Source organism: Equus asinus, chromosome 21 (assembly GCF_041296235.1).
Source record: "Equus asinus isolate D_3611 breed Donkey chromosome 21, EquAss-T2T_v2, whole genome shotgun sequence".
Classification (NCBI taxonomy): Eukaryota; Metazoa; Chordata; class Mammalia; order Perissodactyla; family Equidae; genus Equus; species Equus asinus.
Window position 1 is genome coordinate 19,310,088 of NC_091810.1, and position 26,813 is coordinate 19,336,900.

The following is a 26,813-nucleotide window of genomic DNA, read 5'->3' on the forward strand; positions in this document are numbered from 1 at the left end:
GGGTGCCACCACAGCTTGGCTTGATGAGCGGTATGTGGGGCTGCACCCAGAACCTGAACACAAGAACCCCGGGCCACTGAGGTAGAGTGTGTGAACTTAACCACTATGCCACCAGGCTGGCCCCTATTGGGGGATTTTTGATTTAGTCTGCTCAACATTTATAGGTCTGTTCAGATTTTCTGTTTCTTCATGATTCAGTCTTGGTAGGTTCTATGTTTTTAGGAATTTGTTAATTTCTTTGGAGTTATCAAATTTTTTGACATATAATTGTTCACAGTTTCTTATAATCCTTTTATATTTTTGTGCCATCAGTTATAATGTCTCTTTCACTTCTGATTTTATTTATTTGTCTTCTCTCTTTTTCTTCAAGTCTAGCTAAGGGTTTGTCAATTTGGTTGATCTTTTCAAAAACCAGCTCTTAATTTTATTGATTTTTTTTTCCTGTTCTCTATTTCTGCTTAAATCTTTATTATTTCCTTCCTTCTACTAACTTTGGGCTTAATTTTTTTTCTTTTTCTAGTTCCTTGAGGTGTAAAGTTGGGTTCTTTATTTGAAATCTTTCTTCTTTTTTAATGTAGGCATTTACTGCTATAAACTTCCCTCTTAGTACTGCTGTTGCTGCATTGTATAAGTTTTGGTATGTTGTGTTTTCATTTTCTTTTCTCTCAGTATATATTCTGGTTTTCCTTTTGATTTTTTCTTTGTCCCATTGGCTGTTCAGGAATGTTTTAATTTCCACACATTTGTGAATTTTCCAGTTTTCCTTCTGCTGTTGATTTCTAGTTTCATTCCACTGTGGTCAGAAAAGATACTTGGTATGACTTTAATCTTCTTAAATTTGTTAAGACTTGTTTTGTGACCTAATGTGATCTTTCCTGGAGAGTGTTCTGTGTGTACCTGAAGAAAATATGTGTTCTGCTCTTGTTAGGACTTTCAGTACATGTCTGTTAGATCCATTTGGACTATAGTATTGTTCAAGTCCTCTTTTTTCTTTTTATTAATCTATCTGGCTGTTCTGTTTATTATCGAAAGTGAGGCATTGAACCTACTATGAGTGTGTTTCTGTCTATTTCTCCCTTCAGTTCTTTTGATGTTTCCTTCGTGTATTTGGGTGTTCTCATGTTGGATATGTATGTATATTTACAGTTTTTATATCTTCCTGGTGAATTGACCCTTTTATTATTACATAATCTTCTTCTTTTTCTCTTATGACAGTTTTGGACTTAAAGTTCATCTTGTGTGATTTAAGTGTGGCCAGTCTGCTCTCTTATGGTAACCATATGCATGGAATATCCTTTTCCATCCTTTAACTTTTAGCCTCTGTGTGTCCTTAAATCTAAAATGAGTCTCTTGGGGGCTGGCCCAGTGGCACAGCGGTTAAGTTTGTACGGTCCGCTTCGGCAGCCCAGGGTTCAACGGTTCGGATCCTGGGTGCAGACATGGTACTGCTTGGCAAGCCATGCTGTGGCAGCCGTCTCACCTATGAAGTAGAGGAAAATGGGCACAGATGTTTACTCAGGGCCAGTCTTCCTCAGCAAAAAAGAGGAGGAGTGGCAGCAGATGTTATCTCAGGGCTAATTGTCCTCAAAAAATAAATAAATAAAATGAGTCTCTTGTAGATAGCATATGGTTGGATCTTGTTCTTTTTCATCCATTTAGCAAATTTATCTTTTTATTGGGGAACTTAATCTATTTACATTTGAGTTAATTACTCATAGGGGAAGATTTACTATTGCCATTTTGTTAATTGTTTTCTGTGTGTCTTACACCTTTTTTCTTCCTCTTTTCTTCCCTTGCTGTCTTCCTTTGTGTATCATGGATATTTTATAAATGACATGCTTTGATTCCTTTCTTGTTTTCTTGTGTGTATCTTCTATGGTTATTTTCTTTGTGGTTACTATGGGGCTTACATAAAATCTATATTTATAACAGTGTATTTTAAGCTGATAACAACTTAACTTTCAATTGCAAACAAAAACTCTTTTCTTTTACTTCTCTTCCCCCTACACTTTGTTATTGATGTCACAAATTACATCTTTTTATATTGTGTATCCATTAACATATTTTTATAGTTATTTTTATACTTTTTTCTTTTAAATTTTATACGAGAGTTAAGAGTGAGTTACACGCCACCATTACAGTATTACAGTGTTCTGTATTTGTCTACATATTTGGCTTTACAGTGAGCTTCATACTTTCGTGTTGCTATCTAGTGTCTTTTCATTTCTACTTGAAGGACTTCCTGTAGCATTTCATGTAAGTCAGGTCTAGTGGCGAAGAACTCCGTCAGCTTTTGTTTATCTGGGCTAAATCTTCATTTTTGAAGGACAGTTTTAGCAGATAGAGGATTTTGGGTTTGCACTGTTTTTTTTTGTCTTTTTTTTTTTTTTTTTTTTTTTTACTTTCAGCACTTTCATCCACTTTCTCTGGCCTGAGGGACTGCTGAGAATCCACTGATAGTCTCATAGGGGCTCCCTTGTACCTAATGAGTCATTGTTCTCTTGCTGCTTTCGAAATTCTTTGTCTTCGAATTGACAATTTGATTTTAGTCTTCATGAGATCTTCTTTGGGTTCATCTTTTTGGGGTCTGTTGGGCATCTTAAATCTGGATGTCCATTTCTTCCTCCAGATTTGGGAAATTTTCACCCATTATCTCTTCAAATAAGCTTTCTGCCTCATTATTTCTCTCTTCTCTTTTTGGGATTCCCATAATGTGTATATTGGTCCCTTTGATGGCATCCTATAAGTCACTTAGGCTTTTTTCATTCTTTTTCTTTTTGCTCCTTTGAATAATTTCAGATGACTTGTCTTCAAGTTCATTGATTCTTTCTTCTACTTGACCAAGTCTACTGCTGAACTCTTCTGTCTCTTTGTTGATATTCTCATTTTGTTCATGCTCTTTTTCCTTAGCTTGTTGATCACCTTTATGACAGTTATTTTGAGTTGAATTTTTTGTCAGGTAATTCATATATATATATTTTTAGGATAGGTTTTGGGAGATTTATTTTGTTCCTTTGCTTTGTCTATGTTTCCCAGTTTCTTCATGTGTCTTGTTACTTTGTTTTGGGATCCATGCATTTGAAAAAACAGCCGCCTCTCAGAGGCTTTACAGGCTGGCTTCATAAAGGGAAAGGCTGATGCTCCTGCACCCCAGAGTCACCAGTCAGCCCAGCTGGAGATTCTGGGGACCTCTTAAATCTTTTCTGTGGATGCATCTTCTCTGCACTTTTGGTTGTAAATTCCCAACTAGAGACATTTTGCCAGTTTCTTTTTCATTAGTTCATAATCTCTTGCTTTCTCTTGTATCGGTGGTACTGCAGGGCTTCTGGAACTACAGTAGGCTACCCGTTTCTTTTTTGTTCCTAGTGGCCCCCAGGCAGCTAGAGTATTCCAGGCATCAGCACTCCAGGTCAGGCAAGATAGAAGCCAGTCCCTCAGGCAACCTCTTGGGAAGCTGAAATGTTGGATGCATGCTTCGCTCTTTCCTTTCTCCCCCAAAAGAGAAGGCAGTGAGCTGTACTGGCCTCTTTCTGCTTTATTGTGGGTCCTCTGGAACAGCAGCAAGCTGCCCAACTGTTTTTTGTTCTCAGCAGTCTCCAGGCATCTAGAATGTGAGGGCTCCCATCAGCACTCTGAGTTGGGTGAAACAGAAACCAGTCCCTCTGGGAGCCCCCAAAAAGCTGGAACATTGGATGCATGTTTCTCCCCAGAGAGAAGCTGAGAGATGGGTGTGTCTCCTCCTTTCTCCCAGGGGAGGGGTAGTGGTGCATGAGTGTGTGATAGTCCAAATCATCACCTTTGTTCTTAGCGACTCCCAGCCTGGTGCCCTTTCTTGTCAGTGCTTAGATTTAGGCAAGATGGAAACCAGTCCCTTGGGCAGCCCCCAAGAAAGTCTGGATGTTTCATGTACGTTTCACTCTTCTCTTTCCCTCCTCAGGGAAAAGCTAGGAGTTGGGAGTTTCTTTCTCATCATGTGGTGCTGAGCCAGGGGGAGGGGCTCTGGCAAGTGAGTGCCATGAATTTCCTTCTTGCTTTAATGTGGCTGGTTTTGTGCTCACCAGGGGTGCAGGTACTTAACTGGTACCTGGATCTCTTACAATTCGTTCGTGTTTTGTTGGTGAATTGGTGTCTCCATGGGGAAAGGATGGTCTTGCCTCCTATTCTGCCATCTTGCTGACGTTACCCTCTCTGTATGGCTAATCCACTCTCATGCTAAGCTGTGACGTTCTGGAGTGTCTACCAAATGCCCATACATTCAGTGAGGTCCTCCAAACTGGCCGGTAGAAATTTTAAGAACTCCCGGCCCTGTGTGACCTTTCCACTTATTGTGCTTTCCCTGGAAGTTGTTCTTTGGCCTCTTAGATTTTTCACCCTGGGTATGTGCAGATTTTCGTTCAGTCATAGAATCCACTGGATCCATATTCATATTTCTGGAGGTCTTCCTGATTGTAGCCTCTTTCTTTCTGGAACTCTGACCTGCAAGTTCTAGCTACCTGGATCCCCCTGAACTCTAGCTTTTGTTTCTTCAACTAGCAAGACCGATTGGCTCTTTGGCTTTCCTCCCTGCACTGTGGTCAAGAAATTGCCTCCAGGCAGAAAGCTTGGGCTGTGGTAGAATTCCTCTCATTTCTGTATTGTCCACAGTCTGAAAATAGTTGTTTCGTATGTTCCCCCAATGTTTTAGTTGTTTATGGAGGGAGGGTAATTCTGGACCCTGTTACTTTCTCATAGACAGAGACGGAAGTCCCTTCTGTATATTTTAATTATGTCCTTTTAGGGAAGAAAGACTTTACTTTTTATTAATTCAACGAATTCCACTTAGCTGAAGTATTAGCCTTTACTGCTATTCATTTTTTTTTTTTTTTTGCTTGCTTCTTTGTCACTTACAGTTGTTGCTGATGTCATTCTTCATCTAAGAGGCAGTCAGTGGAGGGTACTTTCAATATTGGTAATTTATTTTATGAGCACTTATTTTTCACATTGTACCTCTCGTGATCTGGTAGGCCTGTTCTACTAACCATCAGATGTTACAGGTTCCCTCAAGACTAAAAGTTGCTCTGGGTCTGTAGTATTGTTTTAATGACACAAAAGCCCCCACAGCTTAGTAGGAGCCAGATCTACTTATCATATTCTGCTATCATCCTGGGTTGACTAGAATTGGTGACCCAGAATCCTGGCCACTTATTGTTGCTCCTTAAACATTGCAGGATTTACCATTTTAGATCGCTTTATTCTGTTTTGCTCTGTTTAGTGTTTTGGTCATGAGTAATGAACACTGCATTTGCAGTTCTTCTCTTATTGAGGTTTGAGTGAGGCACATTGGCAAAATGCAGATGTTTTAAACCGATACAGATTCATGCTATTACAGAGGCCTTCTTAGGGGAGAGGGAATGGACTTACACCAATCCATAAAACACCATGAAGTGAGAAATGTTCTCACTAATAGATTGATAGGCTCAAGTGCCAGTTTTCTTTGCACTTACAGTTTTTCTGACTTGGTAATGGAAGATGCTTAAAATATTAACTTCTAGATGAAATCATTGGCTGGTAGACACTATTTAATTTAATTGCCATTATTTTAAAGATGGACCAGCAATCATTTTTCTTTTCCTTTTGTGGATTTTGATTTACAGAGTTAATCGAGGCTTGTGTTGGAATAAAAAGCTATTTAATTTCATTTTTTTTTAACAAAAAAGAAGTATGAAATATTCCATTTACTGACCTTTGCTAAAGTAAGAGGCAATATAAGATTCTTTTTGGCAAATAATCAATGTGTTCCTCCTTTATATTCTTATGAGGCAGCACTGTCAAACAAGACAGGGGAGAAGAGAAATGGCTATACATGTAGATGGGCCGTAAAATTATGCAGAACTGCACTTGCGGAAGTGCTGGAGTGCTGGTCTTTGGCTGGAGGGTTGTTGTCTTATCAGCTAACTGGTCACTTAACACTAGACCTGGGGGCAGAGGACAGCCTTCTCAGCTTTCCAGAACCTCCTGTTCTTTTCAGACTGGGAACTGGATTTTCTGCTTTTAACTGGACGCTTCAGAATTATTTTTGAAATGGTTCGTTTTTTCCATAAAATCCTTAAGATCGTGCACAAAAAGGATTAGTTTAAGTTTTGGAAATTTGCTTTGTGCTTTTAGGATGCTAGGCTCTTTTGAAATTTAAAAGCCAGCAGATTGCCGTGTCAGATTGACATGTCTCTACCCCGAGGCTTGAAGAATTCTGTGAAGTTCCCCTTTGCTTCGTTGTTGTTCTACCCTCCCCTGCCCTGCCCGTGTGGTTCATAGTTGGGCTCTTGGGTGGAAAAACAAATTTCACAGGTGATTTAAATAAAGTCACCTAGGAATACATGGTTCAAAGCTCTTCAACTGCTCTATTTTGATTGGAATATCATGGTTGCTCACTAGAGAATAAATAATGCTGGTCTGCATTCACCAACATACATTTGGTAGTTGCAGACTAATAGACTGAAATTAAACCAAGGGCTTGATCTACTTTGGATTAGCGTCTGGTTCTCCATATTAAAAAACAAAACACATACAAGATGGAGAGGAGAAAGTGGTAGCTTCATTATATATACTCCAGTAAGTGTGATCCTATTAATTAAATATTATTTATTTCTACTATATAAGTATATATAATTAAACATATTTTATAAACAAATTATAGGCATTTTAAGTAATTAATTAAAAATATGTTAAGAGCCTGGGCTTCCGATGCTTGTGTTTGCCTCCTGTTAGCTCTGTGATCTTGAGCAAATTGGCTAAGCCCTGTGCTGCGTCTTCCTTGTAAAATGGGACTGATATTAATACCAACCCTAGGGTTGCTGTAAGAATCGAAAGAGTTAATATATGTAACGTGCTTAAAGTGGAGCACAGTGAGTATACAATGTTTTGTTAAACCACCTGAAATTGCCAATAGTTGTCCTTTTTTGACTTACCAAAAATGACAATTTCATATAGTTCAACCTAATAGCAAAAACATATTAATTTTTTAAAAATAATTATTGTTCAATCAGAATCACATATTATGGATGTGATTTAGTGGCTAGAATCCATTGAATCAGTTTGACTTGGGGTAGGGCCTGGGAATCTAACAAAACCAACAATAATCTCCCCAGGTGATTCAGATGAGCAGCCAGGTGTGGGAATGCCTGACTTGTAGTATTGCATACGAAACGTCTTATAGTGTGAAGAGAGTAACATTGACGGTCAAGAGAGTGAGTCTGGAGAGGAATTTTGCCTCAGAATGAATCATGCCTTGAGTCTCATCTATATCTGAGTTAGGTGATTTAGATGAGACTTTGGACTGTAGACTTTAGAGTGGATGCTGGAATGAGTTAAGACTTTGGGTCTGGTAGAATGAGATGAATGCATTTTGCAGGTGAGAGGGACATGGATTTGAGGGGGCAAGTGGTGGAATGCTATGGACTGAATTGTATCCCCACAAAATTCATATGTTGAAGCTCTAACTCCCAAAGTGATGGTATTTGGCGATGGAGACTTTGGAAGGTAATGAGGTTTAGATGAGGTCCCGAGGGTGGAGCCCTCGTGATGTGGATAGTGCCCTTATAAGAAGAGACAGAGACAGCTTGTCCTCTCTCCTCTTGCCATGTAGGACACAGTGAGTAGGTGGTCCTCGACAAGGCAGGAAGAGAGTTCTCACCAGAAATCAACTATACTGGCACCTTGAGCTTGGACTTCTAGCCTCCAGAACTGTGAGAAAATTGATTTCTGTTGTTTAAGCCACCAGTCTGTACTATTTTGCTATGGCAGCCAGAGCTAAGATACCTAATTCCTCTCTCCAGTCCTTTGTATCATTGCTGTCATTCATTTCACTTACACACAAGCATATATAAGTATAGATAATCTAATACTTTGTTGCTGCTGTTATTTTGAACAAACTGTTATCTGTTATATTGATTAAGAATACGAAAAAGAAAAGTTTTTCTTTTACCTTCACTTATTCCTTCTCTGGTGCTGTTCCTTTCTTCATGTAAATCTGAGTTTCCGAGTTGTATCATTTTCCTTCTCTTTGAAAAACTTCATTTAACATTTCTTGTAAGGCTGGTCTACTGGAAGCAAATTCCCTCAGTTTTTATTGTATGAAGAAGTGTTTATTTTTATTTCTTTTTTGAAGGATAATTTCTCAGGATATAAAATTGGAGGTTGGTGGTTTTTTTTTTTTTTTTTAAAGATTGGCACACCTGAGCTAACAACTCTTGCCAATCTTCTCTTTTTTCTTTTTTCCTTCTTCTCCCCAAAGCCCCACAGTACATAGTTGTATATTCCAGTTGTGAGCACCTCTCGTTGTGCTATGTGGGATGCTGCCTCAGCATGGCTTGATGAGCGGTGCCATGTCCGTGCCCAGGATCTGAAGCTGGGGAACCCCGAGTTGTCGGAGCAGAGCGTGTGAACTTAACCACTCGGCCACGGGGCTGGCCCCTGTTGGTGTGTTTTTTTCTCTCAAAACTTTAAATATTTCATTCCACTCTTTTCTTGCTTGCATGGTTTCTGAGAAGTTTGATTTAATTCTTACCTTTGCTCTTCTATAGGTAAGGTGTTTTTTCCCTCTGGCTTCTTTCAAGATTTTTTTTTATCTTTGATTTTCTTCAGTTTGAATATGATGTACTAAGTTGTAGGGTTTTTTTTTTTTTTTTTTTTTTTCATTCTCCTGCTTTGTGTTCTCTGGGTTTCCTGGATCTGTGGTTTGGTGTCTGACATTGATTTGGGGAAAATTCTCAGCCATTATTGCTTCAAATATTTCTTCTATTTCTTTCTTCTCCTTTTGGTATTGCCATTATGCCTCTGTTACACCTTTTATGGTTGTCCCACAGTCCTTGGATATTCTGTTTTGGTTTTTCTTTTTCAGTCTTTTTTCCTTCTTTGCTTTTCAGTTTTGAAAGTTTCTATTGAGATATCCTCAAGCGCTGAGTTCTTTCCTCAGCTGTGTGTGTCCAGTCTACTAATGAGCCCATCAAAGGTACTCTTTACTTGTGTTACAGTGTTTTTTATCTCTAGCATTTCTTTTTGAGTGTTTCTAAGGGTTTCCTGCTCTCTGCTGACATTACCATCTGTTCTTCCATGCTGTCTACTTTGTCCATTGGAGCCTGTAGCATATTCATCATAGTTGTTTTAAATTCCTGGCCTGATATTTCCAACATTCTTGCCAAAACTGACTCTAGTTCTGATGCTTCAAACTGTTTTTTTGCCTTTTGGTGTGCCTTATAATTTTTTCCTAATATGAGACTTGATGTACTGGGTAAAAGGAACTGCAGTAAATAGGCCTTTGGGAATGTGGTGGTGAGGTGTGGGGGGAGGGGAAGCATTCCGTAGTCCTGCCATCAGGTCTCAGTCTTTTTGTGAGCCTGACCCTGGGCTGTGAACCTCACAGGTGCTTCTCAGTTGCCATTTGTTTGTTTCTTCTGTCCCTTTGTGCCCCCTCCCCCCCACCTTAGGTGGGACAGGATGGCTAGAGGTAGCTGGAGTTGATTATTTCCCTTCCCCTGGGTCCTCTGGGCTCTGATAAAACCCCACTAGAACTGGCTCTGGTAGAATAGTTTCTCTGGAGGGCAGGCCTTGTCAAGGACAGAGGGCTCTGGTCTACTTCAAAATGATTGCTTTCTCCTCCTGCTGCAGAATGACTAGGGGATTGTCCTCCAATAGTCACTGTGAGAACCTGGTAGAACTCTTGGTGCTAAAATTTGCATAAGTGTGAAGCCCCCGCATGTCTGAGTCTCTCTGGAGTTTTAAGTCTCTGACCTGTCCACACTGAGCCCCTAGCAATTCATCAGTTACAGTTCAGGTTTTCCTACCCCAGCACTGGTTCCAGCAGAGCTTCCTTCTCTGGTTCCTGTGGATGTTTCTGCTCGTGGGTTCTTGCTCTGGTAAATTGTGATTCCCTGTATCCAGCCTGTCTGTCTCTTCAATTTTGGGGACAGCAGTTTGCCCTGTGATCCCGCGTTTCTGATGGATCTAAGAAGAGTTGTTGATTTTTCAGTCTGTTCAGCTTTTTGCTTGTTGTTAGATAAGAGTGACAACTCCCAAGCTCCTTACGTGCCAAACTGGAAACCAGAAGTCTCCCTTTATTCGTCTTTGCTTCTCAAAGAACTTAACCTGTTGCCTTTTTCCTTTTTTTTTTTTTTTTTTTCTGGTGAGGAAAATTGGCCCTGAGCGAACATCTGTTGCCAGTCTTCCTCTTTTTTTTTTTTCTGCCCAAAGTCCCAGTACATAGTTGTATATCCTAGTTGTAGCTCCTTCTAGTTCTTCCGTGTGGGATGCTGCCCCAGCATGGCCTGATGAATGGTGTGTAGATTTGTGCCCAGGACCCAAACTGGTGAATCCCCGGCCACCAAAGCGGGATGTGCGAACTCAACCACCACACCACTGGGCTGGCCCCTGTTTTATCCTTTTTATAGTGTGTTGTTTCATTTTCCTCCTGTATGCTCTTGTTCAGGCAGGCATGACTTGTTCATTTCGTGGTTGTTTGTCCCTGAAGTCATACTGTCTTCTCCTTAACTGATCTGAATCCTTTTTAATGAGGCCCCTTCACTCAGCTGAATTTGGGCTAATATGCACTAGCTACCAGTAAGATACTTTTCTATTAGTCACTGTTTTTTTCTTTGGGAGATTATTTTACACTGCCCGGAGTGTGAAGAATTTAGTTAATGCTGATTTCCTGCTTAAATCCTCAGAACTTAGGACACTGAATTGTACTGTAATTGCCTCACTGCTTTCTTAGCTCCTTGAAGTCAACAACCTTCCCTCATGTATTGTTCTTTTCTTAGTGCTTGCCACAAAAGGACTTGTTAAATGTGGCATGATGGGCGTCATTTACAGAGTTAGGATGTGGAAATCCCTAATTTGATAACCTGGGTATATATTATTTCTTAACAAGTGTATATATCTTATTTCAAAATCTATATTTTAGAATATCAGGCCATAGAGATAGCTGACTTGTTTATACAGTATCCATCCCAGGTCTTACATGTATGTTTCCTGCATTTACAGATGCAGGATACTGAGCCTGATGCGTGTTGCTTATGGAGTTGTGATACCCTAGGGACTCATGATTCCTATTATTTAATATGTTTCCCTCTCCTGAAGATGCCTGTTTAATCACATTTGCAAACATACATAGGTAGAGTAGAGGTACTAGAATTTTGAGATTATAATGCTATACATTAGGTGATGGAAATATTCTAGGGCTTAAGTCAGATTTTGTTTAAAAGTCAGGTTCCTGTATTATTAATATAGCTTAACTAATTTGTTATGTTGCATTTATGTTTTTGCAGACTGTTCTCTCTGTATAAGAAAATTTCTGTCCTATAAGACACAATGTCCAACTTGTTGTGTGGTGAGTTTTTCTTTCCTTTTTTTTTTAAACTTATTGATTGGTGCAAATATTTCTGCTTTGTGTGTACATAAAAGCCCAAGGGAAGATGTGTAATTATTGAATTAAGCTATGTAAAAGACGTTTTCAGAAAAGACCTCTGAAATACATGTATGGAGAATTGGGCGTTGTTTGATGTTTTATTCATATTTCTGATAACCTAAATGTATTTTAAGAAGTAAAAACTAATTTTCAGATCAGGATGTAGCACTTTCTAAATCTTATGGCCCATGTTTTTTGGCTCCAGATATTTATAATTTCTCACATTGGGTAGAAAATCTGATGGTAGGATTATTCATTTGCAAATGACCAGCGTAAGTATTTGTACAGAAGGCAAGGATTCATGGCCATTGGGCTGAATCCATCCTGACTGGTCTCTTTCCTCTTTCCCAACCAGGCCTTCAGGGAAAACATTAGGAAATTTGTTGTTGTGGTTTCTGAAGCATTTCATGTAGTGGAAATAGGTGAAAAGAGAAAGAAAACATAAGTTGGAATAAAGAAAGAAGAAAGAGACAGTAAGCTCTAATAGCAAGGACACTGGGACTAGTTAAAGGGTTTGAGTTCTAGTTCAGCACTTCTGGTAGGTATGTGGTGTCAGGATGTCATTGAACTTCTCTGAACTATTATGTAAGAATGCTACGTAAGAAATGATCCAGTTTCTTTCTTGAGTCTAAGCTCTTTATGATTCATGGTAGACTGCCTTTGTCAAGATGGTATCCTCATGGAGATAAACTGCATACCATTCATGCTAAATGAGTACTGGATTTTCATTTTCCTCTTGTGTTCCTGAACACCAGTCTTGTTTTTAAACTCTCTTTGAACACCTGATGTCTCTCCTAATATTATCAATTAAAAGAACAAACATCTCTGTTCTGCTTTCTGGAGAAATTTTTGGAAAAGCTGAATGCTGGCATTTTGAAGGATTCTTGCTCATATTAGGTTTTATCTTCATCAGTACAGAGTGTATCTGATTTTACCAGATGCTTTGGAGAGCTTTTCTCAGCCTTCCAGTCAGCAGATACTGATTCACTGTTTTAAGACTCCATGTTAGTATGACATAACTGAACTTTATTTTGAGTCTTTCCTGGAAGACTAGTGGGGTGGGGATTCTCAGGAGAGTGGGTCACATGTTTTCAAAATGAGATTATGACAAGTTAATTACTGTTTCTGACCTTTTCCCATCTGTTGTTTTTCTTTTCTAGACAGTCACAGAGCCGGACCTGAAAAATAACCGCATATTAGATGAACTGGTAAAAAGCTTGAATTTTGCACGGTATGATTTAATTTTGTGACTAACCCCTAACTCTTTTTGCCTTTTATGTGTGTCCCCTCTTTACTCTGCGCACTTTGAGGGATTAGGGAATGCAGGGTTGCATATTTTGGGGTAAAGAATGGAAGTGACAATAGTCATTAATCACACATGGACAATCTAATGATGATAGGATTTTCTTCCTTAACAGAAATTCACCTGTTATGGAAAACAAGAGTTAAAGTGCAGATTTGAGCACTTTCTTACTTTGGGTACTAGAGAGATACTCCAGCTTCATCTTTCAGTTTTCCTGTCCCGGCCCTGGAACCAACCATTTTTCCAAGGAGCCCTAGTTCCTTTTGTTGGAGAATGGTATTTAGAAGTGAGGATCTGGAGCTGGGCATGCTCACTGTTACTTGAGTGTCATTGCTTCTAGGCCCTGTCAGTGGACAGAGCTGGATAACATATGGAGGTGTACATCTGTGTATACTAACACATGTATACACACATATCTATAATTGTTTCTGTGTCTGTTGTATATTAATCCATTAATTCTTAATCTGATTTACTCAGCATGTATAAATTGATGTGGCATGTAAAATATGTAATTGGTACTTTGTAAAGCTCAGAAATATAGCTTTCCTTCTTAATAGTCAAATGCATGATGGTGAAAGTGAGTTTGGTCACCCAAAGGGATATGAAAAGGTATGTTTACCAAACAATATCTTGAATTATTTTTAATCCTGCAAGTCAAGCAGGAATTTTTATTAGGAACATACTATGTTTATAGTTAACTGTTAGGTGCCCACGTAGTTAATTCTAGGCTTGTTGGGACATTCTTGGAGGTACAGTACATTGCTTCTAAAAATGTAAAGAGTTTTCTTCCAGTAGAATTGCACATTTGTACTTTGGTTGGTATCCTAAAAATGATCAAATTTAGTACTCTGAACTCTCCTAATATGACATTCTAGAAATTAGCTGGTTAGTTATTTCCCTAAGCAATGTCTTAAAAAGGTGATATACTTTCATAGACTAAGAAACTTTGAGATTCTCTGATTCTCATAATTAAAGATACTGCTTTTCTTTTCTTTTTCTTTCTTTCTTTCTTGTCTATTTTGTTTTTTTGGTGAGGAAGATTTACCCTCAGCTAACATCTGTTGCCAATCTTCCTCTTTTTGCTTGAGGAAGATTTTTGCTGAGCTAACATCTGTACCAGTCATTCCTCTGTTTTCTATGTGGGACGCTGCCACAGGAAGCCTTGAGTGGTGTGTAGGTCTGCACCTGGGATCTGAACCCATGAAGCACACCGATTTAACCTCTGTGCCACCGGGCTGGCGCCTGCTTTTCTTAATCCTTCAACAGGTAGATTTTGAAGTATGTGAGAAAGGATGGAGCCATGTCTTTAGAAAGGAATTTGTTGGCTGCTTGATTTTCTCTGAGACAGTAAAATTGTATCTCAAGGCTTACTTGTTTTCTTCAGCTGGTACAGAAAGCATAACAACCACCCTGCTAAGAAAGAGAGAGCATTACAAAGAATAGGATCTGTTTGTTGAAGAGAAGGGATAGGTATCTCTGGGGTCACAGACCTTTGGAACTTAAAGGGAGGCCTTGGGATGATTGAGCTCTCCTCTTCCCGCCGTCCCTCCCAAAGGAACAGGCTGTTTCATTATTCAGTGTAGTGGGTGTAGTGGGGTGGGAAGCATTCTTTGTAGAATTGGGATAGATTTTATCATTTGCTTCTTTCTCTCTTTCCCTTCTCCTTGGAGTTGCTGTTCTTGGAATTGCCTTATGGTGGACATTTCTTGGATTGGTTCTATCTAAAGTGTTGTGGTACTTCATTTGCAAAATTAATAAGGGTGAAATTCAAGCCAGTCAATTTCGTTTCCTGTGTGAAATCTGGTTTAAGATTGTTGAGGGAGGAAGTTTAATTTTATGACAAAAATGTAAGATATTTACATTATTTGTTGATTTCATTTCTTTTTATCTTTGCCATCTGTCATTGTCATGACATTATGATTTTTAAAAATTTAATATTCTAAACTAAATAATAAAAGGTATTGGAAATTACTTCAGAGGTTTTCAGACACAAAGCTGACATTCAGGTCTTACGTTTTCTTCTAACTTGTTCCTTTTATTGTCAAAAAACAAGAGCTTTTTTTCTTGACTCAATTTTATTTAAAATAATGTTCTTAAGACATTGTTACGTTGAACAAAATGTAATTAGAATATTTGTGTGTAAGTTGAACATCATTCTTGACCTAAGTAAGAAAATATTGTTTCTGTATTTTTGCATAGCTGCCAATCTACATCTATATGATTATTTTTATGAATCGAGAATGTAGACCATCATTTACTGCTTTGGGTTATCTACCCTCAAGGTATGAATTTTTCTCCAATTACTTATTCCAAGGTCAAGAATTTAAGCATTTTAGATGATAATTGTAATAGGTAATTCCCTTAGCATCTCATAGGACTATGTAGAATATAATTTCACCTTTTCCTGTGGTGTAGTTTAAAGCATGCTGGCTTTGGATTCAGGCAGAACTGTGTTCCTGTCCTGGCCCTGCTAGTTCTGACGTGCTTGTGATCAAGATATTAAACCTCTTTGGCCTCTGTTCCACATGTGAAAAATGGGAATAATATTGTTCGTACCTTGAGAGATTGTTGTAAGGATTAGAAATGAAGAGTTATACTAAAAGATAACCAGCGTAGTATCTGGAACAAAAGCACCTAAAAAAGATTCCTATCATTCTTACTATCTTATGTATTTTACCTATATTTATACAGTCATATGCCACATAACGACGTTTTGGTTGACGATGAACTACATAGATGATGGTAGCCCCATAAGATTAGTCCCATACAGCCTGGGTGTGTACTAGGTTTGTGTAAGTGTACTCTCCGATGTTCACACAGTGACAAAATCACCTAATGGTGCATTTCTCAGAACATGTCCTTGTTAAGTGGCGCATGACTGTATTGTGTTGTCCTATTATATGTTGATGCCCTAAAGTGGTAATAAGAATTTGTGCTTGCGTGGGCCTCTGCCTGTTTAACCTAATAGACCTAGAATGCTGTTTATGTGTGTCAGGTGAGAAGAAGCATTTGCAGGGATTTTACTAGTTACTGAAGTCCGTGAACTTGATTACAAGGGTTTTATGACTTCTCCTGTCTACCCAAAGACCTATTTTGACTCTTGAATCTTAGCTGCATTCTACCGGGGTAAGGTTATTGTATAGTTAACAAATGGGGAAGATTTTCCTCTACTTTACTGAGTCACAGGTACTTACTCAGAACAAGAAAACATGTGGAGGGGAATTTATTGGGCCGTGTCTGGGATCTAATCTAGTGTACTTCCTAACTAACTGGGTGACCTTGAGCAAATTAGTAAACCGCTTTGGGACTCTATCCATCTGTCAAAATGAGCGTGTTGATTTATCTCTAAGGGCCTTTCCCAGCTCTGAAAGTTCATAATTCATCCAAAAATACCTGAGTGTCTATGAGGAATGCTGTTAGGCTTTGTAGTACCAACTCACTTTTATATAAATACATGGGAGTGATGGAAATTAAAGGGGAAAATTACCAGTGCAGTTTAACTCTATCAAATTTGGAATTAATATTTTTATGCAGCTCTTTTTTAAGTTATATGAATTGCCATAAGCAGTCTCATGATTTTAAGGACCATTTGTACTTTCATGGCTTCCAAATTTCTGTCTTTAGCTAGATCTCCCCTCAAAGCTTTAGCCTTATATATCCAACTGCTTATTTCACATCTCTGCTTGGACCTCCTGAAGGCAACTCTTGCTTGACCCGGTCAAAACTAAACTCCTGATTCCCCGTACTGCTCCCCACTCTCCTCCCCAAATCTGCTGCTCCCACAGTCTTCCAGCTCACTAAATGGCAGCTCTGTCCTTTCATTTGCCCAGGCCAAAAACCTTGGAGTCATCTTGACTAGTCTCTTTTACACTTAATGTGTCAATCTATCACTAAATCCTGTTTATCTTTAAAATACTTCCAGAATCTGACAGCTTTTCATCACCCTACCAGTATCATCCTGGTCCAAGCCCACATCAGCTTAGATTATTGTGATCACTTGCTAGTGGTCTTATTTTTGCTTTTGCCCTCTCACAGTCCTTCTGAGGGCAGCAGTGCTAGAGAGAACCTTTAAAATAAGAAATCAGGTCGTGCTTAAAACTGTCCAGAGGTGCTTTTCCATCTGACTTGGACCAAAACCTAAGTCCTCTCAGTGGCAGTCTCTGCTCCTTACATAGTCAGCTCCTTTTCTGACTTCATCTCCTACCTCTCACTGCCTTGTTGTTCAGCTCCAGTTGCGCTGGCCTTCTTGTTGTTTCTCAAACATGTTAATCACACTCTGACCCTAGAGACTTTGCACTTACCTTTATTTCTAGGTAAGCAGGGTTTCCCCAGGTATTCCCGTGTTTTAGTCCTCCCCTTTCTTTGGACTCTGCTTTTTGTAAGTCATCTTCTCAGTGAGGTCTTCTCTGACCATCCTGTAAAGAGCATCGGGCTCATTCCCCCTCAAACACGGCTTCACTGTTTTTTTTCATAGCACTTTTCACATGTTATGTGTGTCTCTTCTCTCCTTTACTATAATGTAAGCTTCACGAGGACAGAACTATTTTGTTCTCTTATATTCCCCTGCCCAGAGTAACAGGCACATCCAAAAATTAGTGAATTTTCATTTTAGCACGGGGCATATTTTTATCATTGCAATGTTGCTACAGTCTGCCACATTCTTTATTGGCATGTATTGAAAGTAAAGTGAGCAAATTAGTAGAATAAAATTCATCTGAATTTTGAGTAAAAGCAAACAGGAGAATTGTCTCTAGGGTAGACACTTAGCTGAAAAGTGTGGTAGTGGTTTATCAGTGATAGTTTTATCTAGTAGTTGAATAGTGTGTGTTTTACTTTGTCTTAATAAGACGAAAGCTTTAATTAGAATCTTCTTTGTACCAAATCTAGATCCTGGAATGAAAAGAGACTTGATGATTGTGGTTCTGTGTTTTTATTTCATTTCTGTTTCCTCTCAAAGGTGAGGATTCTTAAGTTTTTCTCTTAGCCTTCCTCCCAACTGGAGCTTTTACAATTTTTATTTTCAAAGTTTTTATTGTGGAAAAGTTCAAACATATACAAAAATAGAGAAAATAGTATAATGAACCCCCGTGTGCCCATCACCTAACTTAAATATTCATTAGCTCATGGACATTCTTGATTCTTCTACACATCTACTCACCCTCCCTCAGCCCTAATTATTCATTTTGAAATATTTAATATTAATTAGTCTCAGGGCATATTTAAAAGAGTCAATTCAAATTATAAGTGACAATTACGTAAGAGATGAAGCAGGATATCTTGATGTATTTAAATAGAATTTTTGTGGATTTCTATAAAACTGAGGCAGAATAAAAATTGCTGCTTTTTTCTTTTTATATCATTTCGTGCTCAGTGAAGTAACTAACCCCTGGCAGGTATGAGCCTTAATAGGGTGGTTTCATTAACTTCAGCCAATAGAGAAAGGGAAATCCAGTCAAATAATATATCATTGTGGTAAACGTGATCTTTTTCTATGAGTCTTTTGATTTCAGGTGGTACTATATGGATAATTTTTTTCTCCATTTCTGTATTGATAAACATTTGGATTGTTTCCAGTTTTTGTCTGTTATGAGTACTGCTGCTGTGAACATTCTTGTACGTGTCTTTCAGCATATATCTGGAAGTATATTTACTAGGTCATAGAGTAGGCATTCATTTATTGGTGGTATCTTTAAAGCTAGTTTTCAAATTGTTAGAATCAGTTACATTCCCACAAGCAAAATATAGGAGTTTCAGTTGCTCCATATCTTCACCAACACTTTGTATTCCCAGTCTGTCTAATTTTAGCCTTTTTGATTAGTATATCTGAGATTTTAAAAATTAATGTTACCATTATTATTTTTAATATTTTTTAAACTGTTGTAAAATTTACATATAATGTAGTACATAAAATACATACAGTAAGTTTGAATTTTGATAAGTGCATATATCTATGAAGTTAACATTACAATCAAGATTTGGAACATTTCCCATCACACAGCTCCCTTATTCTGCTTCTGGTCAATTCCCACCCCCATAGACAATCACCATTTAGGTTTCTATCATCACAGATTATTCTTAAATTTCACATGAATGGAATCATACAGTATATATTTGTTCTTTTCTTTCCCTTCACCTACTATTTTTCTTGTTTGTCTATGTTGTTGTCTATCAGTATTCATTCTTTTCTTTTGCAGAGTGGCATCCATTGTGTGGTTACACACAATTTGCTTGTCCATTCATCTTTGATGAATTTGGATTGTTTCCATTTTATGGCTAGTATGATAAAAGCTGCTCTGAACGTTTGTGTGCAGTCTTTGTGTAGGATCTATTTTCATTTCTTTTGGGTAAATATCTAGAAATGGAATTGCTGGGCTGTAGGGTAGATGTATGTTAAACTTTATAAGAAATTGATGAGCAGCCTTCCAATTTGGTTGTACCACACCCAGTAGCAGTGTATGAGAGTTTCACTTGCTCCACGTCCTGGTTAATATTTGTCCTTTTAGTTTTAAGTATTCTATTGAGTGTGAAATGGTAATTCATTGTGGTTTTGGTTTTTTTTTGAGCAAGATTAGCTCTGAACTAACATCTGCTGCCAATCCTCCTCTTTTTGCTGAGGAAGACTGGCCCTGAGCTAACATCCGTGCCCATCTTCCTCCACTTTATCTGTGGGACGCCTACCACAGCATGGCTTGCCAGGCCGTGCCATGTCCACACCTGGCATCCGAACCGGCGAACCCTGGGCTGCTGAAGCTGAACGTGCGAACTTAACCGCTGCGCCACAGGGCCGGCCTCTTCATTGTGGTTTTAATTGGCAGTTCCTAATGACTAATGCACCTTTTCATGTACTTATTGATTCTTCTTATATTTTTGGTGAAGTATCTGTTCTAGTTTTTTGCCTGATTAAAAAGCAATTGTATTATTTGTCTTTTTCTTATTAATTTGGAGTTCTTTATGTATTTTGGTCAGATATATGCATTGTATTTTTTTTCTCCCTGTCTGTGGCTTGCCTTTCATTTTCTTAAGTGTGTTTTTTAATGAACTGATGTTTTAATTTTAATGCAGTCCAATTTCTCTTTCTTTTTTTTTAAACTGTTAGTGCTTTTTTTTTATGCTGCCTAAGAAATCTTTGCCTACCTCAGGTCAAAAAGGTTTTTTTCATGTGTTTTCTTCTGGAATGGTTATAGTTTTAACTTTTGTGTTTAGGTCTCTGAACCTATTCAAGTTAATTTTTGTGTATGATGGAGATAAGGGTCAGGATTCATTTTTTTCTGGACAGATATTCAGTTGCTTTAGCACTGTTTATTAAAAAGACTCACTAAATTGCAGTGGCTTTTGTGTTGTAAATCAAGTGACTACATGTGTGGGTCTAATTCTAGACACGATATAGTCCGCTATTCTGTGTCTATCTTTAAGCTATTACTACCGTGTCTTTAATACTGTAGCTGTGTTGTAATCCTTAAAATCTATAGTGCGAGTCCTTTAACTTTGCTTCCCTTTAAGACTGCTGGCATTCTAGGGCCTTTGATTTCCGTATAGATTTTACAATAAGTGTATCATTTCCACCCCCAAAAAAGTGGCTGTATTTTGGTTGGGATTGCATTGAATCTATAAATCAGTGTTGGGAAATTGGCATCTTAACATTGTTGAGTCTTCTAGTCCAAGCGCATGGGATATCTCTGTATATATTTAAGCGTTTAAAAAATGTCTCTCAGCAATGTTTTGTAGTTTTCAAGACATAAGTTTTGTACATTTTTGTTAAATTTATTCCCAAGTATTTCATATTTTTGGTGATTTCAAATGGTATTTATTTTTAAATTACATTTTCTGTATGCTAATATTTAGGCATGACAATAATTTTTGTTTATTGATATATATCCAGTGACCTTGCAGAAATTCACTTAGTAATTTCAGTTGCTTGTAGATTCTTCTGGATTTTCTGTGAACATAATCATGTCATCTGCAAATAAAGTTTTCCCTCGTTCTTACCTTTGTAGCTGTTTTGCCTTACCACAAAAGCTAGGACCTCCAGTACAGTTTGAAGAGAAGTGATGGTGGTAGGCATTCTTGTCTTGTTTTCAGTCCTGGGGGAGATGTTGAAAGTTTCACTAGTGACTGTAGTGTTTACTATAGTTATGTTGATGTCTTTTATCAGCATGAGAAAGTTTTCTTCTATCCCTGGTTTTCTGAGTGTTTTTATTGTGAATGGGTATTGAATTTTATTAAATGCTTTTTCTGCATTTATTGAGATGATTATATAGTTTTTCTCGTTTATTTTGCTAATTTGGTGAATTACATTGGTTTTTCAAATAGCAAACCTACCTTGCATTCCTGGAATAAATCCCACTTGGTCATGGTGCATTATATTATTTATGTCTAGAATTTATTTGTTAATATTTCATTTAGGATTTTTATATCTGTATTTATGAGATGTTATTGGACTATAATTTTCTTTTCCTATAATGTGCTTATCAGATTTTGTTGTCAAGATTATGCTGGCTTTAATATGAGTTGGGAACTATTCCTCTTTTCCTATTTTCTATATGAGTTTGTGTAGCATTGATATTATTTCTTCCTTAAATATTTGTTAGAGTTCACCAGAAAAGCCATCTGTGCCTGGAGTTTTCTTTGTAGGAAGTTTTTTTATTACAGTTTGGTTTCTTTAACAAATAATACTACTTTCCAGGTTTTCTTCCTTTGTCAGTTTTGATGAGTGGACTTTTTCAAGGAATTTGTCCATTTTTATCTAAAATTTCAATTTTATTGGTATAAGGTATCCTCTATCTTTTAATGTCTGTAGAATTTGTAATGATGTCTCCTTTTCATTCTTTGTTTATGTAATTTGTATTTTCACTCATTTTTTTTCTTGTTCAGTCTTGGTAGGGATTTACTAGTTTTTTTCAAAGAACCAACTTTTGGCTTTTCTCATTTTCTCTTGTATGCTTATTTTCTATTTCACTAGTATCTGGTATTATTTTCTTCCTTCTTTGGATGTAATTTGCTATTCATTTCCTAACCTTGTAAGTTGGAAGCTTAGAAGATTGACTTCAGATTTTTCTATTATGCTATAAATTGCTCTCTAGGGACTGTTTTAGCAAACTCCCATGCCATCATTCAACTCAGAATATTTTCTAATTGCCGTTGTTATTTGACCTATGGAGTTATTTAGAAGTGTGGTGGTTAATTTCTTAACATTTGGAGATTTTCTAGTTATTTTTCCATTATTGAGTTTCTTGTGAATTCACAGTGGTCAGAGAAGATACATTGAATTATTTCATTCCTTGGACATTTGTTCAGACTTACTGTATGGCCCAGAACATGGTCTGTGCTGGTAAATGTGTGAATTATATTTGAAAAGAATGTGTAGTCTGCATTTGTCAGACATAATGTTTTTTATTTGTTAATTACATCAACTTGATTGAATTCATTCAGATCATCTGTATTTTTACTGATTTGTATTTATTTTGTTAGAGAGGTGTGTTTAGGTTTATGTGCACTGTTATTTAAACCAACCATCATTGTGAATTGGCTATCTCTTTTTATAGTTCTGTCAATTTTTGCCTTACACATTTTGAAGCTATGCTATTAAGTGAATATGATTTATGATTTTTATGGCTTCTAATTGACTATTTTGTCAAAATGAGATGTTCCTCTTTATCTCACATAATACTTTTTGCCTTAAAGTCTGTTTTGTCTGTTCGTAATGTTGCCGCATCAGCTTTTTTTTGCTTAGTGTTGCATAGTACATCTTTTCTTATCCTTTTATTTTCAACTTTCTGAGCTCTTAATATTTAAGCATTTTCTTTTAAACAGTATATAGTTGTATCTTTATTTTTAATCCAGTCTGACCATCTGTCTTTTAATTGGAGTGTATGTCCATTTCGTTTAATGTGATTACAGTTTACCATGTTACTCTTTGTTTTCTCTTTACCCATTTGTTCTCTTTTACAAAAATTATTCCTCCTTTCCTGCTCTTTTTTTGGTATTGACTATTTTTATTATTTTATCTCTGTTATTAGTTTTTGCATTTTATTTCTTAGTATCACTTTTTTGAGTCATTACCAAAGAAATTACAAAATTACACCCTTAACATATTGCAGTTACCATAAATTAGTACCTTTTTCATGTTCTGACCAATGCAAGAACTTTTAGTATTTTTGCATTATTTAATCCCCTTTTGTGCTATGTTTTGAGGTATTTTACTTCCATGTGTGTTATAAATCCCACAAGACATTGTTAATGTTGTTTTAAAACAGTCAATAGTCTTGTATTTACCCACATATTTACCTTTTTCTGGAGCTGTTGATTCTTGTTGACATTTTTGTGCTTGCATCTAGGATCATTTTCTTTCAGGTGAAGAACTTTTCTTGTAGTATTACTTGTCTACTGGTGGGGAATTCCCTTAGCTTTTGTTTGCTTGAGAATGTGTTTTGATTTCATTTTGGAAGAATATTTTCATGGGAATAGAATTCTTGGCAGTTTTGTTTTCTTTCTGTACTTTAAAGATGTCGTTCTGTTGTCTTCTTGCTTCCATAGTTTTTGTTGAGAAGTCAGTGGGAGTTCTTCCTGTTGTTTCCTTAGAGCAATGATTCTTAACTGGGGGTGATTTTGCCTTCTCCTTTACCCCTGCGCCCAGGGGACATTTGGTAATATCTGGATATGTTTTGGTTGTCTCAACCTTGCGGGCTGGGGGATGCTACTGACATTCCTACAATGCACAGAACAGTCCCTCACAACAGAAAATTATTTGAATCAAGGTGTCAAAAGTGCCAGTGTTGAGAAACCATGCCTTGGAGGTAGTATGTCTTATTTTCCTCTGGTTGTTTACAAGATTTTTCTCTTTAATTTTTTTCGCAATTTGATTATGATATGCTTAGGTTTCATTTTCTTTGTTTTATCCTTTTGGGGATAGATTTTAATTCCCTCTTGAAATACGCTACCTTTTTATTCATTTGTCTATTTTTTTATCTTTTTTCTTTAACATTCGTCATAGTTATTTTGAAATCCTTGTCTTCTAAGCTACTCTTTGGATCACCTCTGGATCTACTTCCATTGACTATTTTATCTCTTGATTAGTCACTAATTTCTTGCTTCTTTGTGTATCTAGTAATTTTTAAATGTGTGTTGAACATTGTGGATGAAATGTTAGGCTGTGATTTATTTTTCTTTGAAAGATGTTGAATTTTATTCTGACAGGCAGTTAAATTACTAGCTTTTCACTTTTATTCTGCTAAGGCCTGGTTTAGTTTTTTGCTAGGTTTGCTCTATTTCAGTTTTGTTTATATTTCTAGAGTGTGGTCCTTCTTTCTAAGATGTGGCCTTTGTGGCATTTCAGCTGAATGTTTAGGGTCTTCATCAAGGTCTCTCAGCTTTGGCTGGGCTTGAACTCCAACAACTTTCCAGCTCTGACCTTTGGAATCTCAGCTTCTCAGCATCTGCCTGCTACCAGGTATCCTGTGATTTTGTCTTATGCTTGTGCAGCTCTGGAGATGATCAGGAATTGATGAGAATTTCTAAGGAGACTTTTGGGGTTCCCTTTCTGTGGCTACCTCCTGTCCAGCACCCTGTCTTTCTAATCCTTTGCCCAGAACTTTGATCTCTGTTCCCTCTACCCAGTGAGATCACTGGTCCCTGTTTCAACTTTAGCTCAATACCCAACTGCCAGAAAAGGCTTCCAGGGAAATTCTTGGGGGAACGTTGGATCAGCTCCTATTTCTCTCTTCTGATGGTAGCCTGGTGTTGATTATAGCCCGTGCTTACAAACAGTTATTTTATATGTTTTGTCCACATTTTAAAGTTATTTATAGTTGAAGAATAAGTTTCACACCAGCTATTCTGTATAGTCAGAATCTGAAGTCCCTCTATTTTCTTTTATAGACAGATGAACTGCTTTTTAAGTCATATTTATTGCTTTGTATTTTATTCTAGAGGAAACACTGGCTTGTTTTTTGTTTTCCATATTTCATAGAAACAAGTGTTAATTGGGAAAATAGCTTATGTCAGTTAACTTATTATACATAACTTGATATCTTAATTATCTGTTGTTTTTTTTGTGCTTCAAGGAATCATCTCTTGCAGTTTGCCTTGGAGTCACCACCCATATCTCCTGCTTCCTCCTCTTCAAAAAACCTTGCTGCCAAAGTGCACACTCCTGTAGCTTTCAGGCATTCTTTAAAGCAAGGAAGCAGGTTAATGGAGAATTTCTTGACCAGAGAAACTGGTGGTTCTACGTCGGAGTTGTTGATAAAAGAGAATGAAAGCAAATTCAGCCCTCAAAAAGAAGTGAGCACTTCTGCCAAGACCAAAGAGACACCTTCTGTAGAAAAGACAACTCTAGGCTCCTTGGATGCTAATGTTCCTGAGACACCCTCTACGTCGACTTTGAAACAAGTTACTAAAGGTAGGAAATTATTTTAATGTGTGTATTTTCTTACATAATGGAAATCTTTTCATCCCACAGGACGAGAATAAATAGGCAGAATTTTTGAGGGGGAAGGAACGAGAAAGGGCAAACCAGATTTCACCTTATAACAATCTCAGAGATTAATGTAGGCAATGCTTCCAGATATGTTTGTTCTTTTTTCTCTCATCGAATATGAATTCAGGCTGATTGCTGCAAAAATGAAGCAATTTTAAAGAGTTCATACTTGGAGTGTTATAGTAGGTTTCATTTTCCACCTTTTTAATTCCCCCCTCATCCTTCCTATCAATTCCAGTTTAATCTTAAAGAGCTCTTTTATTCTTATTATCTACTACTACTTGAACACTTCCAGGTTATTCTGCCTGGCATTGAAAGCCTTTGATGATTTGACCCCTGTCTTAGCTGTCTGGCCTTATTTCTCACCTCTGCCTCTCAAAAATCCTTACTTTCTAGCCAATCGCATCTCCCCGCTATTCCTTGAATACCTCCAAGGATTGGCAGATTTCCGCCTTTAGGCCAGGTTTGGCTTGCCACCTATTTTTGTAAAAGGTTCACTGGGACACAGCCACATCCATCTGTGTGGGTAAAGCCAACAAGTTTACATATTGTTTATGACTGCTTTCACCCTATGGCGCAGAGTGGAGTAGTTGCAACAGAGACCGTCTGACCTGCAGAGTTTATCATCTTTGCTGGCCCTTTACAAACTGTTTGCCGACCCTGTTCTACCTTTCTGGACTGTCTAGATCCTAACCTTTCTTTGGTTATCTTAGACAATATTGATATCTCACATCAGTACCATGTCACAGTAGTTTTTTTCTGGACTATTTTGTGCACAATTTGCTTGTTAATGAATATGTCACCTTGTTTAGCCTTTTGTTTGTCTTTTTTTGCCAGTCAAGTTCAGAGCACCTTTTAGGCAGAAACTGTTTTGGAATCTTTAGTGCACACCTGCCACACACAGTCCTGGGCCATTAGGGTTTATTAAACTTAGATAGGTTGAAATTAGTTTCTTAGTACTCAGGTGATTAAATTTCATAAGGATGTGTAAATTTTACTTGCATTTTCCAGCATATCTTATCCTTGGTCAGTCTTTTTGTCAATTGACAGTTCTTAGTGTAGAGTTTTTAGTTTGATAGTTAATTTTTTTCCCTTAGCAGAACCTTTTTTTTCAAATGAAATCTTCCAACGAACCATGTATTGGAAAAAGTCAGTTCTTCCCCTCCTGTGCAGGGAAAAATCCAGTTCTTCCCTTTTTTGTCTCCTTCCCAGTGAGTCTCCTTCACTGTTCACACAGAACCCTCACACTTCTGATGCTTCTGGTCACCAGAAGTGTGGAGGTTTTCCCCCACACCAAGCAATTCTCTGCAACACCAGCTGGGTGTCCTATAATTTAACTCAATTCTGACACTGTCTACCTGGAGATAGCATCAGATACCACAAGTTAAGGGCTCAGTCCTACAAGACTGCTGCATCTACACACACACACTCACACTCTCTCTCTCTCTCTCTCACCAACAGGCTATGCTCTTATCACTTAGGAAATTACAAAGACTTTACGAGCTCTGTCCCAGGAACCAGGGGTAGAGACCAATATATATTTTCTATTATCTCACAAACCATAATATGTAAATAAATAAGATTGGCCCTACTCCACT

At 37.6% G+C, this 26,813-nt stretch overlaps 1 protein-coding gene across 5 annotated transcripts in view; it reads left to right on the forward strand.

Annotated features, from left to right (window-relative positions):
- Positions 1-26,813, forward strand: part of RAD18 (RAD18 E3 ubiquitin protein ligase) — a 160,038-nt gene that overhangs the window by 15,173 nt on the left and 118,052 nt on the right. For 4 of the 5 annotated variants that reach the window (XM_014857934.3, XM_014857933.3, XM_014857935.3 and 1 more), the window contains exons 3-5: positions 11,298-11,359; positions 12,598-12,668; positions 24,800-25,137. In XM_014857934.3, coding sequence (XP_014713420.3) covers positions 11,298-11,359; positions 12,598-12,668; positions 24,800-25,137 — 471 coding nt within the window. Of the gene's footprint in view, positions 1-11,297; positions 11,360-12,597; positions 12,669-14,939; positions 15,023-24,799; positions 25,138-26,813 lie in introns of all 5 variants that reach the window. The other variant, XM_070492601.1, reaches the window with a different exon arrangement.